This window comes from Brassica napus, chromosome A6 (genome assembly GCF_020379485.1).
Source record: "Brassica napus cultivar Da-Ae chromosome A6, Da-Ae, whole genome shotgun sequence".
NCBI classification, from domain to species: domain Eukaryota; kingdom Viridiplantae; phylum Streptophyta; class Magnoliopsida; order Brassicales; family Brassicaceae; genus Brassica; species Brassica napus.
Genome location: NC_063439.1, coordinates 19,641,888 through 19,657,485, shown reverse-complemented (window position 1 = coordinate 19,657,485; position 15,598 = coordinate 19,641,888). Strand labels below are relative to the sequence as shown.

Below are 15,598 nucleotides of genomic sequence, written 5' to 3'. Positions count from 1 at the left end.
CAAATAATATATTAGCTTAGTCACTTACTTATTTTTTTTTTACAAAACAAAGTATCGGAGTCTTGAAAGTTGAATTCATATTATTCTAAATGTACATAAGAGTTTGTGATTACATATTTAGTGGTTCTTGTATATGTGTCCAAGAAAGTTTCAATGGCTTAGTGGTAACTGTCCTATATATATATCATACTAACCCGGGTTCGATCCTCACTTTTGCATTGTTTTTTCATTTTTTGCGAAAAATAAATGAGATGACATGGCAATTTCGGACTTTCTGATTGGTTGATTTTTCTATCCTACGTGGACAACCTCTCCATGGCTTATATCCCTCTTTTAGTATAGTATAGATAATCACGCAGGAAAAGCAGTTCTTGAACCAACCAATGTCGGGGCTTCTTGGTCTCTCTTTGACTAGCCATTGTGAATGTCATAATGGCTATTTGCGTAAAAGAAAGACTTTTTCCCTACAAAACAAATAAGTGAAGTAACGCAAAAGAGTTTTACTTTAGTTTCTCTTCAAAGTAAGAGTGGAAGTGAAATCATCCAAAATTCCAAATCTTAGTTGGAATCTTTCGTTCTTTTTTCCTTTTTTGGATTATCTTCTCTGCTACAAGTTTCTTCTTTGGAACTGAGTTGTTCTTTCTCTTTGCTCTTCACAAATCGGAGTTTTAATCGTGAAGAAGTGTAATTTCTCCGACCAAAATTGGTACTTTTATCTTCTGGGCAGCTATAAAGGTTCGTTTTTTAGAAGCTGTAACAACCCGAAGCAAATAAAGGATTAGAAAGTAACTAATCCTTTGTGGTAGGTTCATTCAGATTCTTGTATATGGCGAATCCAACATCTTGAAATTTGCTAGTTCTTAGAAAGATGGCTCTGCCTTTTATGATAACTGCTTTGGCGCTTGCCTGTCTATGGTCATCTGTGTCACCTGATGATCAAGGTAAATTTCATTACTTTTTACTTAAAATCTTTTTTTTTTCTTCTATTTATATCATTTCGCTTCTAGTTAGCAGCTTCTAAAACTGTCTTATTATGTAAATAGTATGATATTTGTTGGTTTTAACTCTTGCAATTTCGTGTTTAGGGGAGGCTTTATTTGCTCTGAGGACCTCGTTACGTGCATCTCCTCAACAGCTAAGCGACTGGAACCTGAACCAAGTAGATCCTTGTACTTGGTCTCAAGTTATTTGTGATGAGCAGAAGCATGTTACTTCTCTGTATGTTTCCATAACAGTATAACACTAACCACAATTACTCAACGCTTTGTTTAAATAATGGCTTGAGAGATTATTAACCTTTTTGCTATATGGTTTTGCAGAACCTTGTCTTACATGAACTTCTCCTCGGGAACTTTATCTTCAGGAATAGGAATCTTGAAAACTCTCAAAACTCTGTAAGTATATGCCTGCTTTGGTTGGAGCTGTGAGCTTGTTGGAAGTTAATTTCTACTGTTACATGTGTTATATTAAATGAGGATTCTTTTTGTGCTCATAGTACATTGAAGGGAAATGGAATTACTGGTGAAATACCAGAATCTATTGGGAATCTTTCTAGCTTGACAAGCTTGGATTTAGAGGACAATCAACTCTCTGGTCCCATACCATCCACGCTTGGTAATCTCAGTAACATCCAGTTCCTGTAAGTGTCTTGAAACCTGTCTGAGATCTCTTTGTGTTCAAATAATAAAGGCCAGTCTTTTATTCTTCTGTTTGGCTTAACTAAGCAGGACCCTGAGTAGGAACAACCTAAATGGAACTGTCCCTGATTCACTCACTGGCCTCTCAAAACTGATAAATATGTGAGTCTTCTGTTCTGTTCTCTGTCTTGTCTTCTTCAGTATTCCTTAAAGCTATTGCTTTTGAACTACATTATGCAGTTTGCTCGACTCAAACAATCTCAGCGGTGAGATTCCTCAGAGTTTATTCGACATTCCAAAATACAAGTACGTATGATACACTTGCAGTTTCCATTTATCTTACCACTATAATCTGATTTGTGTTTTTTAAACACTTAATAGTTTCACAGCAAACAACTTGACTTGTGGTGGCATTTACCCTCACCCTTGCGTAACCGTGTCCAATCCTTCAGGTGAAACTATAATAATCTGCTTATGCTTTACTTGCACAGATACCAAGTAAGGAGAGTTTGTGTTTGCTCTGATTAGGTGATTCAAGCAATTCAAAAACCGGAATCATCGCAGGAGTTGTTAGCGGGAGCACAGTGATTCTCCTTGGATTCTTCTTGTTTTTCTTCTGCAAGGATAAACATAAAGGATACAGACGTGAAGTGTTTGTAGATGTTGCAGGTTTGTGAACAATCTTTACTTTACTAGGAGCTTTAAAAACATTTTGTCTAGGCCTGCGGTTAATTAACCGAACCAAACCTGCCGAACCAAAAATTTTGGTTTTTGGTTCAGTTCATTAGAAGGTTTGGTTCAGTTTGGCAACTAAAAAAATGTTGGTTTTCGGTTGGATAATTTGTTAGTTCGGTTTTCTAAAAAAATACCAATCTTAACCAAAATTCCAAACCAAACTAACCAAATCTGAACTGAATTAACCAAAACTAAACAAAAAATTTTGAATTTTATTCAATCTAAACAGAAAATTTAACCGAACTAATCAAAAACTAAACTTCGGTATAAAATTTGAAACCGAACTAACCAAAAATCGAACCGATTTTGTCTTTTTACCTTTTCTTGAAACTTTGAGTTCAGGTGAAGTAGACAGAAGGATTGCGTTTGGACAGTTGAGAAGATTTTCATGGAGAGAGCTTCAACTGGCGACAGATGAGTTCAGTGAAAGCAACGTTCTTGGACAAGGAGGCTTTGGGAAAGTATACAAAGGAGTGCTTTTGGATGGCACCAAAGTCGCAGTGAAGAGATTAACTGACTTTGAACGACCAGGAGGAGACGAAGCTTTCCAGAGAGAAGTTGAAATGATAAGTGTAGCTGTTCATAGGAACCTGCTTCGCCTTATAGGCTTTTGCACAACACAGACCGAACGCCTTTTGGTGTATCCCTTCATGCAGAATCTAAGTGTTGCATATCGGTTAAGAGGTAACAAGAAAGCAAACTTTACTCTTTTGGTTTAGGAGGTTCGAACTTTTTGTCATGGTTCTAAAAATCTCGGCAAACCAGCCGAAACAATTTTCTTAATATCCGATTTATACAATTCACATTGGTTTAAATTATTCTAACTTGGTTTAAATTAGTCTAAATCAGTTAATTAAGTAATAATGTTAGCACAAATCTACAAAAAAATTATTTTCTTCTGTTTTGTATATCTAATTTTGATAATTCATCAAAATAATTTTATAATTAAACCCGAAAATGAAAAAATTCTATACAAATGTAAAATATATAAAAATCATTCTAGCTAGTCTTCTACAAATCTTTCTAATTAATGCCTAGCTATTTCTTGAACATTACTTTTTGTGATTGATTATATGCAGAGATAAAACGAGGGGAACCAGTTTTGGATTGGTTCAGGAGGAAACAGATTGCTCTAGGTGCAGCAAGAGGACTTGAGTATCTTCATGAACATTGCAATCCGAAGATCATACATAGAGACGTGAAGGCTGCTAATGTGTTACTAGATGAAGATTTTGAAGCAGTGGTTGGTGATTTTGGTTTAGCTAAGTTGGTAGATGTTAGAAGGACTAATGTGACCACTCAGGTCCGTGGAACAATGGGTCACATTGCACCTGAATGTATATCCACAGGGAAATCATCAGAGAAAACCGATGTTTTTGGGTATGGAATCATGCTTCTTGAGCTTGTAACTGGACAAAGAGCCATTGATTTCTCGCGGTTAGAGGAAGAAGATGATGTCTTGTTGCTAGACCATGTAAGTAATGTTTGAAACTGAGATCACTTTCTCTTTTTTTTTTTTTTTTGCTTCTTCTCAAGAGAGTAATAAACAATCTTTTTGGTTTTCAGGTGAAGAAGTTGGAAAGAGAAAAGAGACTTGGAGATATTGTAGATAAGAAGCTTGAAGAGGATTACATAGAGGAAGAACTAGAGATGATGATACAAGTGGCTTTGTTGTGCACACAAGCAGCACCGGAAGAAAGACCAGCTATGTCGGAAGTTGTGAGGATGCTTGAAGGAGAAGGGCTTGCAGAGAGATGGGAAGAATGGCAGAATCTTGAAGTGACAAGACAAGAAGAGTTTCAGAGGCTGCAGAGGAGATTTGATTGGGGTGAAGATTCGATAAACAATCAAGACGCCATTGAATTATCTGGTGGAAGATAGAAATATACTTTTGATTTTCAAAGGTGACACTCTTGTGATTCAAACTGTAAAGTAGATGAAGATTGATTTTTTAAAACATCAGTGAAGTTTACATATAGAATGTTCGTATGAAGAATATAAACAACATGTATGAGTTATATAATACAACAAGACAACATGTACATTCTAAGACATTAGCACACATCATGAAGTAACGTACAGATGTAGAACCTCCACATGCAAATAAACATTAAACAATCATGTTTTCTTGAAACATATACAAACATACGTCAAGATTGATAAGTAAACATGGAGTCATCAAAGAGATGATCAGGCCAATCTACAGAGCCTGTAGCTGCTACCTCTTGCTCATGGCTTGAGGAAGCCTGGTTCAGAACCAAATCATCACCCAAAGGGGAAGGATCATGAGAAGGCAACATAGTTTGGTTCAAGCTAGGTGGTTCATGCGACCATATTGGAGAATTGTTTTGACTGAAATGATTTTCCTCTAGGGTTTTGAGAGATGGGAGGTTGTTGTTGAAGTCTTGAAGACAAGAAGTGAGGTCAAGATTATTGGTATTGTAGTTTTCTTTGGTGAGGAGATTGAGAATGTTCAACTCATTAGGGTTAATGTTGTTACTACTACTCATGGCAAGAGGAGGAGCTTGAAGTAAGTAGTTTAGCAACTGGAGCTTAGCCATCTCACCTTGGAGATTCAGTAAAGCTTGTTGATCTTCAAATGGAACCTGTTGCTGGAGATCAACAAGTCCTCTAAGGTTGGAGAGAGACATGAGCTGAGATAAGCTAGAGAAGATATCATCCGTTCTTGGACGATGAGTCATGGGATCAAAGCCCATCTGAATCAGCTTCTTCTTCAAATGAGTGTTCCAGAAATTCTTGATCTCGTTATCTGTTCTTCCTTGTAAGTGGCTTGCAATCATTGACCACCTTATATACACAATCATTACCAATAACATTATTCAATGAGTAACGAGGGAAAAAACAATCCATGCATGACCAAGAGTAACAAGATTTATATTAACATTTTAGCAAAAAAAAAAAGAGTTACAAGATTTTCTTTACTTGTTTCCAAGAACCGCATGAAGGTTCAAGATGGTCTCTTCTTCCTCTTGTGAGAATTTGCCTCGCTTAATGTCAGGTCTCAAATAGTTTGTCCATCGTAGCCTACAACTCTTCCCACACCTGTTAAGACCTGAACATAATAAAACATATATAGTCACAAGACAAGAACTAGGTTTCCATCAAAGTCTTTGAAGATGTTACCAGCGAGTTTGGGAAGAGCACTCCAGCTTCTATGGCCATGTTTGTGGATATAACTGATGAGTTTATCATCTTCCTCAGGCAACCATGGACCTTTCTTCAGAGTACCGGTTTCATCAGCTGAGAGAGGAGATCTTCCCATGTTTGATGAACGATCTGTATCTAACAACGGTCTCTCCTCCTCTTCTTGTTTACCTTCTCTCTTAACTGTCAAAAAGATTTGGTCGATTGCCTCCTTTCTTCACAACCACTAACTGCTTCTTATATTTCTATTTATATATAGCTGAGCTTCCCTCTCTCTCACTCACCACGTGCTTCTTTCTTATTCGCATACAAAAACAACCCATGTCGCTATCACCCTTTACACTACATTGTCTCTTCTTTATTCTTTCGGTATACGTACCGTATAACAACTTATAGTACAAGCAATCTTCTTCTGGGACACTATTCAAGATCTTGAGATCTTTAGTCTAGAGTCATGTGTTTCACGAATTAATATATATCGTGAATAGTACATGCAGACATAATAACATGAGGCATATTGGCATGCAGTCGCATTGCTTGGGTATATAGGTGGAGTAGAACAAGGGAGCTATAAACTATTCAAATCATTATTTAATCATAGCCTGACAAACAAATAAAAGTTACAAAAAGAAGTCAGCACTAACGACAGATGTCACCTCAAGTATGGCTGAAGAGACACCTCCTTTGGCACGCAAAGATAAGTTTCTAATTCCTCATGACACTTATGTATTTGGTGTTATATATATAGTTGTATTTTCTTCGTATCAAGCCATGACCCATTAGCAAAGAGAGATTTGTCTCTGATAGTGAGATAAGTGATGCAGAGAAACTTACTATAAGTCTTAAGAGTCTCAAAATACTGGAAACTGGAGCAGCATTGATCATATCAGTATATATGATCGATGAGAAGTTATGTATCTGTGAGAAGAGACGTTACTGTTGATTGATAATGTTGACAGGCTTGATGTTGACACATTTTTTGTTGAAAATTAGAAGGAGCTTGTTAGAGGAGAGGTTGGTGCAGAAATGATCTAAATCTCCACCATCTTTGAAACCTACAAGACTTTTTCTCCCACTGCCTCTGCATTGGACCAAATGGCATTTCTTGTCTTTTTCTTCTGTGTCTTCTCCATAAAGTAGTTGATAGGTTTTTCCCCATTTTTTCAAAATGAAAGATAAATTGTCCTCTTTTGACCCAGAAAGAAGAAACTAACTTGTCCTCAAGAAACAAATTCTAAGATCTATACATGAATATTGAATAAGGAAACGTTTTCACAATATTAAGGTATCAAGTCTGTTATAACTTCACTGCATCTACGAACTAAGTATGTATTCCCCAATAGGTTTATCAAATTGTCAAGGTTTCCATTGTGTATATCATCTGTTCAGTTGTCCTCTATATAACATATGATATATATCATAAAGTGATTTGCGAAAAAATATGTGTTTACATTATGCGGAGTATGAAAAGACATAAGGTTAATTTCATCATATAATGGACGAAACCTGCAGTAACTCTGCAACTGCAAGGCAGCATGATGTAGGTGATAATGTGTAAATTCACGCACTAGAAGTGTCTAAAATGTAGAATTCTCTATTTCCATCTAACCCTAGCAAGATAGACCTGTGATAAGCCAGTAAATTTCATCATTATAAGAAAAAAAATCCTACAAGTTCAAAAAGTATGGTTAAGCAGCGGAGAAACCTTGAATATTTTCTAGAGAGACTAGAGAGAGAGACATTTGAGTTGCTTGTCAGTCTAGGGTTTCTCATAGAGTGGACCACACCACAATCTCACTGGAGGAAGCAGGTACAGTAAATATTAAAGAAATAAGGAAGGCACTGATAGGTTCATACTAAAATAATTGATTTTAAGGTTCACTTTAAACCATTCTTTTCATCAAATATATAAAATAAAATGGTTGTCAATGTCAGATGAAAACTGATTTGCTTCTTCTCATATGTTCCTAACCAACACATCTAAACTATGACTTTCAAAGCCAAGTTTGATATAAAGAAAGTTCACTTATTCCCTATTTTCTGTATCTCTGAAGAGGATGCATATCGAGCTGAAGACTATATATTAGTCATATACACATTTGTACCCAATTTTTTATTTCATGAGATCCAGGATGACACTATCCAACTTTGTGGATTCTTATATATGCAGTGATATTTGAAACTGGTACTTACACAATTATGAGAAAACTAACATGGTCCTGAAAGAGAATGCAATGAGTAAAAAAATGAGACCAATGTACTCGCGCGTATAGTCTTACTTCAAGAACAAGCTTTGAAGTCATGAGTATATTCAGACATCAAGTTAAACTTCTTTTTCTACTGTTCTCATGGGAGCAGCTTTGTTAGAAATCAGGTCCAGATGTGGGGTCAGAAGACTCGTTTTGTGATTTTGATCACACAACTAATTAATCTACTAATGGTTGAAGAATTTCTTTCTTCAACATTTGGTTTTGTTAGCAATTGTTCTAAAGACTAATAAATACCTAATAATTGAAACCAAAAAATAAATACAGACAAGAACCCACTATTCAAAATCATCTAGCATTGCACTTTCCTCAAAGGGTAAATCTGCTAAAAAGTACATCACAAGAAAGAAACCTGCAAGAACATGGGACATATGTAACTTGAAGAAAAAATGCAATGCTAAATTATAAACGTGAAGTCATTCTTAAGTATTATATGAACCAAAATGAGTGGGCCTTAAGCGTAACTTTCTTAGGCATCAACCACTACATGTAAATTTTAGGTGGCTGCGATCCTTTCATTGATGACATCAGTTTTACAGCTAATTAAAGACAGTGAAAGATGGAGATGGAGACAATGGCATTATAATGCTATTATAGTTAGAGCTCCACATCGAATTAATTTAGATGCATCAATTAACATATATTGCTCAAAACCAATCAAAACTAGATATTTACGAAACAAACCCTCTTTATGAAGCAATCACATTTTGCTTCATGTTTCTTTCAAAAAAAAAATAACGGAAATCATGTTAAAACTGATTACCATTTATGAAGCAATCACATTTTGCTTCATGAACTGAATCAAAACTTTTAATGAGTACTGACATTGGTGAACAAAAAAATTGGGCAGAAGCATCAACTGACCTCAGAATTTAACAGGGCTGGTCTTGTTCATTGTTTCCTTCACAGGCCTATCACGAAGAAGACGATAATTAACATTAATGTTGCTTTTAATTAATGAGATAGTTGTTGGAGCAAAGACAAAAATTTAGGAAAGCTTTTTTGCATGAAAAGCAAGTCACATGTTGTGATCCAGAAGAACTACCAAGATCTTTGCATGAATATATACGTAAAAGCATCATAGAAATCTGTGTAGACCTTTTAAAGCACATGGAGTTGGTGAGACAGTTCTTCAGAGAATATTAATGCTATTCTCATATGCAAACCTCATAAATCTTCTTTAGATATGCATTTTTTGTCTTAAGCCTCTTGTACTTAATATCAAGAACATCGCTTATCTTTGCTGAACTTTGATATTTGGACATTAATTAATATTTTCTCAGATACACAAAAAAATATTAATTCTCACAATTCAGCTAGGCCGAACGTGAAAGACTTGGTCAGTTTGTGAAATGCAGGATAACAAACTGCAAGTGTAAACTGATTGGTGTGAACAGCATAATGCAGCTGTCAAACTTAAACATAACATAAACTATATGCATTAAAATGTGGAGTTTTGACCATTGTTTCGTAACACAATAATTAATTGTGGGCAGATAGATCTTTTCAAAACATCTTTTGACTTAACCCTTGTATGTAAGGGTATTAGGTAAAGATTATCGTGGTCCAGATCACAGCTATTTCATCACTTCTGACGTTATTCCAAAAAAAAAGAATAGCGATGAAAATCAGTAGAACATGAGCATCTCATATCAAGAAAGACGTCTAACTAATTTAACAACCTAGCAATGATCAATAACTCAGCGAAAACCTTGATATGTACTACAAACTTCGCATTGTTTGTGAATGAAACATTGACTCTTAGCAGCATGTCAGTGATGAGGATCAAATCAGTACTCCCGGGTCTAATCATGTGAATAATATGAATGGAATATTGTCAATAAGAAGTGGGTTTGGTTTAGATAACATAATAAAACTGCATTATTAAATATGTTTTATCATCAGTCATATTCAAACTTTCTAGAAAAAAACCAGCAGTATTGAATTATTTTAATTAATCATCATTCCGTACGAAGATTTTCAATACCACCTCTGATGATCCTGACTCCTGAGTGAGAAGATTATGGCCACATCTTCCTACTAAATCAGTAAAGGCGAGGCAGTAAACAGAAAATCAACTAAGAAGACTAGAAGATGCAGTTCTTATATGGGCTTCAAGCCCAATAAGAAACATCACTCGGAAGCATGATCATATTGTATGTTAGAATCCTCAAAATGGTCAAGAACAGAGCTACTTTTTCGTTGAGTTATAGAAATTTATGTAAACTGCTTAATGAACAAAGTTTTTACACCAACAGAACAACAACAAAATAGCATGGTTACCAGCAACAAAGAGTAACATCCCAAGGAAACAAGAAGAAGAAGAGAGCGACCAACAAAATACAATGGGTGGGGTTTTCAGGCGGATTTGGCAGCTTCAGCAGCCTCTTCAGCAGCTTCTTCCTCTTGAAGCTTCTTGAGAGAAGGAGGTGGTCTCACAACAATGCTCTTCTTCCACTGCCTGTCAAGCTTCCTCGACAACCTCTTCCCTATCCCTTCTTCTATCTCCCTCTCCCTTCTCACCGTCAATATCCTCGCTACCTAAAATCAAACACACACCCAAAATAACACACATCTTTTAGTCCCATATAACAGAGAGAGCGACTTACGTCTACACAAGATATGACACAACACTCAGGACTTATGTCTTAACTGAAAAAAAAGAGAGAGGTAAAACCAAAAGCCGATAACTTTGTGTAGTGTATATCAAGTTACAAAGACATGACACAAAGCTCAGGACTTTATATGTCTTAACTGCAAGACTCTAACCAAAGGACATGAAACCTCGAATCTAAGCTATACACACATTGTCCAAAGAGTAATTAATTGCTAACATCTTCTAAAACTTCAAACTAGATTCAATGTAAAGCTTACTTGTTTCTTCATGCGGCGAAACTCGCTTGACTTGAACTCGTTCCTCGCCGATTTCTGGAGACGGAGCATAAAGAGCTCTCCTTTAAGGTCAATCACCTCCTCGTTCAGCTCCTCCGTCGTCTTCGCTCTGATTTCTTTCAGCTCCGCCTCTCTTTTCGACATCATCACCGTTAAAGGTTTACGAGACGACGAAGAAATCGGCACGCGAGCAGAGACCTGGTGCTGGATTCTGACACCGTGGAACGAAGAAGAGGTTGAATTCGCTGAAACATTTCCTCGGAGGAAAGTCACCGCCGTCCCCGGCGAGGTAATTGAGAGACTGAGCATTGTGGCTATGGCGATAGAAGAAGAAGAAGAAGAGTTCACTCGCGAGTTCTGAGGATAACGAAAGAAACGCACTTGGAGTTTGGTGATAAGGTTTCTCTTATATCTTTCCGTTTGCCCCTCTATTTACCTTTAATCACGAAATCAACCCAATAGTCTTTAAATTGCAAATAGGACTAGTCAAAATATATTATATTAATTAAGATAAATCTCCGATAGCTTTCAGTAATTTACAAATATTTCCGATAGTTTCTAAATTACAAATACTAGAGATTATGGACAATAATAACTCGAACACGCACATTTTATGTATTATTATTAATTTTAGGACCAAGTTCTATATAATCAAACAAACATCCGAAAAACTTTGTCTCTTTAATAAGCTGCACCCCGGAAAACGAACGCCTCCATCTTTTCTGATATTTACAAGTTTAATACATGTTTTTTCAATTTTTCCTGATTCCGCCGCAGAATAAAAAATAATCATCAGCAGCAACCCCCCCACTTATTATGAGTAATCCTCTGTTTTTCCAAGATGCACTCCTCTTCATTCTTGATTCTTCTTGTTGTTTTCAAAAACTTAAATCTATGTTGGTTCACGATGTCTCGTTGCCCAGCTCGAGCTCAAGGCTCTAAGCCTTTGAAAATACTCACCAAGTGCCAATAATCCTCGAGCCGCTTGTCTTGTGGTCAAGATCCTATGCATTTGTTGCAATGTCTCGTGTCTCAAGTGATCAGCCTAATAAACAGTAATTAAGAAACTGATTGGTACTATTGTATTGGTTAAAAAAAGGATTATTATTATCTATTTATCTTTTACCTGATTAACAAAACTGACCAAAGCTTCTAATCTCTCCATTGCAGAATTCACCTGAGGAATATAGTTTCCTTCACCCAGTCCTCCACGTGCAACGCACTCCGCAAGTGTGTGTTGTAGCTTCTCCATACCTTGAGATAACGCGTCCTCAGCTTGCTGACATGATTGTCTTAAGTTGCATACATCTAGAACTTGTTGATCCGTCATGACATCAAAATGTGGCAAAAGAACCTGCCAAAACATATCAAGAATGTAACCAGAGCCGGATATGAGAATTTGGGGGCTATAAACATTTTTTTTAAAAAATATTTATAAGAAACCTACAAAAATTATGAGGCCAAGGCCTTATGTTTCAGTGGGCTATGTAACACATTTCTTTCGATTTAACTTATGTTCGATGTTTCTGATTTGTTACCTTGAGAAGATCAGAGGGTCGAAACCCTCCAATCCAAAGAAAGAACCGCTCTGCAGAAGTTCTCCACATCCCTGACATGACGAAGAAGACATCGGCTTTTGCAGCTGCTGATTTCATCCGGAATAGCTCAAAGTAATGTTTCATGGTGTTTTCTACTAGCGAACGTAACTCCACATCGGTAACATGTCCATGCAAAACCGTTCTAAGTTCGCATATCTGTCTGTTCTGTTCTTCAATCCAGTGTCCATACTCCATCTCGAAGGCAGCAATCCCTGTCGACAAAACACCATTAAATCTTGACGTTCAAGTTTTGGTTTCTTGTAAAGAAAGACTCAACAGTTCTTGACACAAACCTGGATTCATGGTTTCCGAGAAACCAAGAGAGCTAGTATCTATGCCATTGCCAACGTAGAATCCCTGAAACCATCCAAGTTTCTATCAAAATTTGCGGTATGTTTTTTTTTTTTAATACCAAGAAGTTCGGTGCCAGAACTCGTAATCCCCAGACCCGAAAACTACAACATCTAATATTAGTTTCGTTCAAATGGTTACTCGAACCAGTAAATCTTTGACACAATGCCCATTGTCCTTTTTAGTTGAGCTAATAATCTCTGGTAAGTTTTGGAAAGGAAAGATATAGATTTTGGCTTCAATAACCTGTTGTCTAGCGCGATCGAGTTCTTGCTCTAGTTGTATTAGCTTCAACCTGCTTGTTTCCAGCTGCTGGACATAAGCCTGCAGACAGAATCTCCCATTGAGTAAACAAAGATCATAACATTATTGTCTAAGAGAGTAAATAGCGTCATACCTTCTTGCGCAAGCGACTTTTCCTAGCAGCCTCGCGGTTCTGTGCAAGCCGTCTCTGTATCTGTAACAATATTAGACATTTAGTACATTACGTAAGGATTAAAATAAAAACTAATGGAAGCATTAGACATTTACTTTATCTGGATGTCTGGACGTGGAAGCTTCTTGATCAAACATGTGAGGAGTTCCATGGGAAGTATCCTCTGACTAGAAACGAAAATGAGTTCAATAAAGAAAGCGTTTACATGTCTGAAAATAAAAAAATTGTTATTTTCAAGCGATTTGGTACAAGAATGAAGCAAAAAAAGGTACCAAGTTGTTGTTGTCTAGCTTTTGATTATTCGGTATAATAATGTGGCTTGGAGTGTTCATACTTCCTCCATTGCCGATATTGTTCTTGAAAGGTTCTCCCCACATACCAAATTGATGGAGAGGCTCGTATATACCAACTCTACTCGGTGGCACGAAATGTGTTGATGTTGAATTCATGCTTCCCTTCACTGCCAAAATTACAATGTTTTTTAAAACAATATGTGAAAGCATATAAACTAAGCTTTAATATAAGCAATTAGGTCTCAACCAAAAGTTATATCACACAAAGTCAAACGCAAAGAAATAGTAAAAGTTGTGATGTTTCTTTGTGAAACTATTTCAATCTCCAAAGGAACTCAATTCTATTAAGATTACTACTATAAAGAAAACAGGACAATTAACAGAACCACCTTTATATTCCAGAGACTTTATACAAAGGAAATAAATCTGAGAGGGTATGGAAATTCCCTTAGACCTAGGAGAACACTAACAAAGATCACAAGTGAAACATGTGTTTTTTTAAGGTGAAAGTGAAACATATGTTGTAATGACAGCCAAAAAAAACTTATCCTCAATAGTGTTTGGAGGGTGTTGTTAATAGATAAGATCGTAGAAACTGTGCTAAGCAGCAAAAAACGATTCAGTAAGTCAAGTTTCCACTTATTGAGAATGTCACTTTATTTCATCACTAATTGTGGACCAACTTAACAAAAAGATAAACAGTTAAAGACACCTTTAAACAAGAGGAATTTCAAATTTCAATCCAATGTTTACTCAATTCTTGTACGCAACTTTAGGAGAAAGGTGAAATCAAACATAAGCCGGATAGGATCAGAAAAGAAAAAAAAAGAAAAGAGAACATAAGTCAAACACACATAACCTACAAGTGGAGATAGATTGAAACTTTTCTAATACAAGACAGTTCTTAGCAATATTCGACTAATTTCCAGCTTCGATTCCAAGCAACCAGAAAAAAAAAAGACATATTGAAGTGATTCATGAAGTCTATACAATTAATCAAGAGAGAAAAATAAAGGGAAATAAAATTAGTCAAAATAATAATTAAGAAAGAATAAAAGGTTTTAAGGCTTTTTAGTGATAACAAGATTATAATGGAGCAGAGTAAAGCCATAAACGACGCCGTGAAATCTCTTGACTTTTCACTTTTTTTTTCCTCTCTCGCTTTCACTACACAGAGAAAACAAAAACACAAGAGATAGGCTAAGAACAGAGATCTCAAGCCAAACCTTTTGATTGTTTCTTATGTCGCGATAAAACATGAAAGAAATAAAGAAGACTTCAGCGACAAGACTGGACGTAAAGCACGGAAGTACGTAGTTCGAATCCGACCGTAAACAGAAGGGATTTTAAAAGCTCTTCCTTCTGTCTCAGAAACTCAGGTCTCACCATCTTGAAGGAGAAGAAGAGGTATCATGCGAGAACACGACAACTTAAATGAGACCTTTGACGTGGTTATTTAATATATTTCCACAAAAAATGAATTAATAATATATATTTTAGTTTTTTTCTCAAGTTTCAATTTTTTGTGGGTTCTAATGCAGCTACAGTGAGTCAAACCTAATTATTACTTGTTTCTATACTATTTTCCCACGAATTCTTCTATTAATAATAATAAATAGTGGCTGACGAATCCGTATTTGGAGTACCAAAATTTTATTTAGGTATGAAAGCAAATTATTGATAATTAGCGATTTAATATATATGGTTCGAACTTTAATATTCATTAAAAATTTAATTAAATTTTAAAATAAAATTGGTATTTGTTTTTTATTCAGTTGTCATGTCTCTCCACTACCTCTCGCTGATGTGCGCACCAGGTAGATCCATTTTTTATTCTCTTATGAATTCTTCTTTTTATAGCTTTTGTTTAATTTTTATTTTCTTACCTTAACCACGTCTTCTAGTTTCTCTAACCCGCGCATGCGTCGGCGATAACTGGAAGCGCCAGTCCACTCGCTAAACTGGTGAAGAGATTTAGCAGTTCAAGAGAATGAGAATGAGCGCGTCATCATGAGTGGAGAGTACATAGAACATGAGATTCTACTTCGATTCTAATGACGTAACAACGGCTACTTCTAGAATAAATTATTTAAGTAATTCGTACAAAAATACTGATGTTTATCCAAATATCACCTGTCTCATTAAATATTTCCAGACTTGTTTATACATGTAATCATAATACTATAGTAGTATTAGTTAAGCGAATAAGCAGACGACAAGTCAT

General features: G+C 36.0%; 4 protein-coding genes across 8 annotated transcripts; 1 reads left to right on the top strand and 3 right to left on the bottom strand.

Annotated features, from left to right (window-relative positions):
* Positions 1-501: 501 nt before the first annotated feature.
* LOC106347993 (probable LRR receptor-like serine/threonine-protein kinase At5g65240) lies at positions 502-4,426 on the top strand. 2 transcript variants are annotated; one of them, XM_048734902.1, is made up of 12 exons: positions 502-735; positions 817-941; positions 1,086-1,218; positions 1,320-1,394; positions 1,496-1,639; positions 1,728-1,799; positions 1,878-1,943; positions 2,019-2,089; positions 2,166-2,306; positions 2,715-3,056; positions 3,452-3,846; positions 3,939-4,426. In XM_048734902.1, exons 2-12 carry the CDS (start codon positions 869-871, stop codon positions 4,251-4,253), a joined length of 1,827 nt encoding a protein of 608 aa, XP_048590859.1. In that variant the 5' UTR covers positions 502-735; positions 817-868; the 3' UTR covers positions 4,254-4,426. The 2 variants fall into 2 exon arrangements, with proteins under 2 accessions (XP_048590859.1, XP_013643086.2); XM_013787632.3 differs by having other exon boundaries at positions 502-941.
* Positions 4,306-6,826, bottom strand: LOC106350422 (transcription factor MYB53). Its single transcript, XM_013790309.3, has 3 exons — positions 5,517-6,826; positions 5,316-5,445; positions 4,306-5,180 (listed from the first exon to the last, which is right to left on the bottom strand). The coding sequence occupies exons 1-3, from the start codon at positions 5,653-5,655 to the stop codon at positions 4,523-4,525; spliced, it is 927 nt and encodes a 308-aa protein (XP_013645763.2). The 5' UTR covers positions 5,656-6,826; the 3' UTR covers positions 4,306-4,522.
* A 3,194-nt stretch (positions 6,827-10,020) lies between these two features.
* LOC106347994 (50S ribosomal protein L29, chloroplastic) lies at positions 10,021-11,163 on the bottom strand. The gene is made up of 2 exons (XM_013787634.3): positions 10,679-11,163; positions 10,021-10,345 (listed from the first exon to the last, which is right to left on the bottom strand). The coding sequence occupies exons 1-2, from the start codon at positions 11,003-11,005 to the stop codon at positions 10,163-10,165; spliced, it is 510 nt and encodes a 169-aa protein (XP_013643088.2). The 5' UTR covers positions 11,006-11,163; the 3' UTR covers positions 10,021-10,162.
* Positions 11,164-11,288: 125 nt separating this feature from the next.
* LOC106347995 (transcription factor TGA1) lies at positions 11,289-14,836 on the bottom strand. 4 transcript variants are annotated; one of them, XM_013787635.3, is made up of 9 exons: positions 14,601-14,836; positions 13,354-13,541; positions 13,177-13,248; positions 13,043-13,102; positions 12,892-12,969; positions 12,588-12,651; positions 12,235-12,506; positions 11,823-12,050; positions 11,289-11,741 (listed from the first exon to the last, which is right to left on the bottom strand). In XM_013787635.3, the coding sequence occupies exons 2-9, from the start codon at positions 13,528-13,530 to the stop codon at positions 11,589-11,591; spliced, it is 1,104 nt and encodes a 367-aa protein (XP_013643089.1). In that variant the 5' UTR covers positions 13,531-13,541; positions 14,601-14,836; the 3' UTR covers positions 11,289-11,588. The 4 variants fall into 4 exon arrangements, with proteins under 4 accessions (XP_013643089.1, XP_013643091.1, XP_013643090.1 ...); XM_013787637.3 differs by lacking the exon at positions 14,601-14,836 and adding an exon at positions 14,238-14,543; XM_013787636.3 differs by lacking the exon at positions 14,601-14,836 and adding an exon at positions 13,764-14,169.
* Between the last annotated feature and the right edge of the window lie 762 nt (positions 14,837-15,598).

Bases quoted from the DNA above. Each gene is read 5' to 3' on its own strand.
- LOC106347993 (XM_048734902.1), top strand. From the start codon at position 869: ATGGCTCTGCCTTTTATGATAACTGCTTTGGCGCTTGCCTGTCTATGG. The intron at 1,395-1,495 runs GTAAGTATATGC...TTGTGCTCATAG, and splicing joins TTGAAAACTCTCAAAACTCT to TACATTGAAGGGAAATGGAA. The intron at 1,640-1,727 runs GTAAGTGTCTTG...TTAACTAAGCAG, and splicing joins CTCAGTAACATCCAGTTCCT to GACCCTGAGTAGGAACAACC.
- LOC106350422 (XM_013790309.3), bottom strand. From the start codon at position 5,655: ATGGGAAGATCTCCTCTCTCAGCTGATGAAACCGGTACTCTGAAGAAA. The intron at 5,446-5,516 runs GTAACATCTTCA...TATTATGTTCAG, and splicing joins TGCTCTTCCCAAACTCGCTG to GTCTTAACAGGTGTGGGAAG. The intron at 5,181-5,315 runs GTAAAGAAAATC...TGTGTATATAAG, and splicing joins CATGCGGTTCTTGGAAACAA to GTGGTCAATGATTGCAAGCC.
- LOC106347995 (XM_048734900.1), bottom strand. From the start codon at position 13,584: ATGCTTTCACATATTGTTTTAAAAAACATTGTAATTTTGGCAGTGAAG. The intron at 12,652-12,891 runs GTTATTGAAGCC...GGATGGTTTCAG, and splicing joins TCGATCGCGCTAGACAACAG to GGATTCTACGTTGGCAATGG. The intron at 11,742-11,822 runs GTAAAAGATAAA...ACTGTTTATTAG, and splicing joins TGGTCAGTTTTGTTAATCAG to GCTGATCACTTGAGACACGA.
- LOC106347994 (XM_013787634.3), bottom strand. From the start codon at position 11,005: ATGCTCAGTCTCTCAATTACCTCGCCGGGGACGGCGGTGACTTTCCTC. The intron at 10,346-10,678 runs GTAAGCTTTACA...GTTTGATTTTAG, and splicing joins TTCGCCGCATGAAGAAACAA to GTAGCGAGGATATTGACGGT.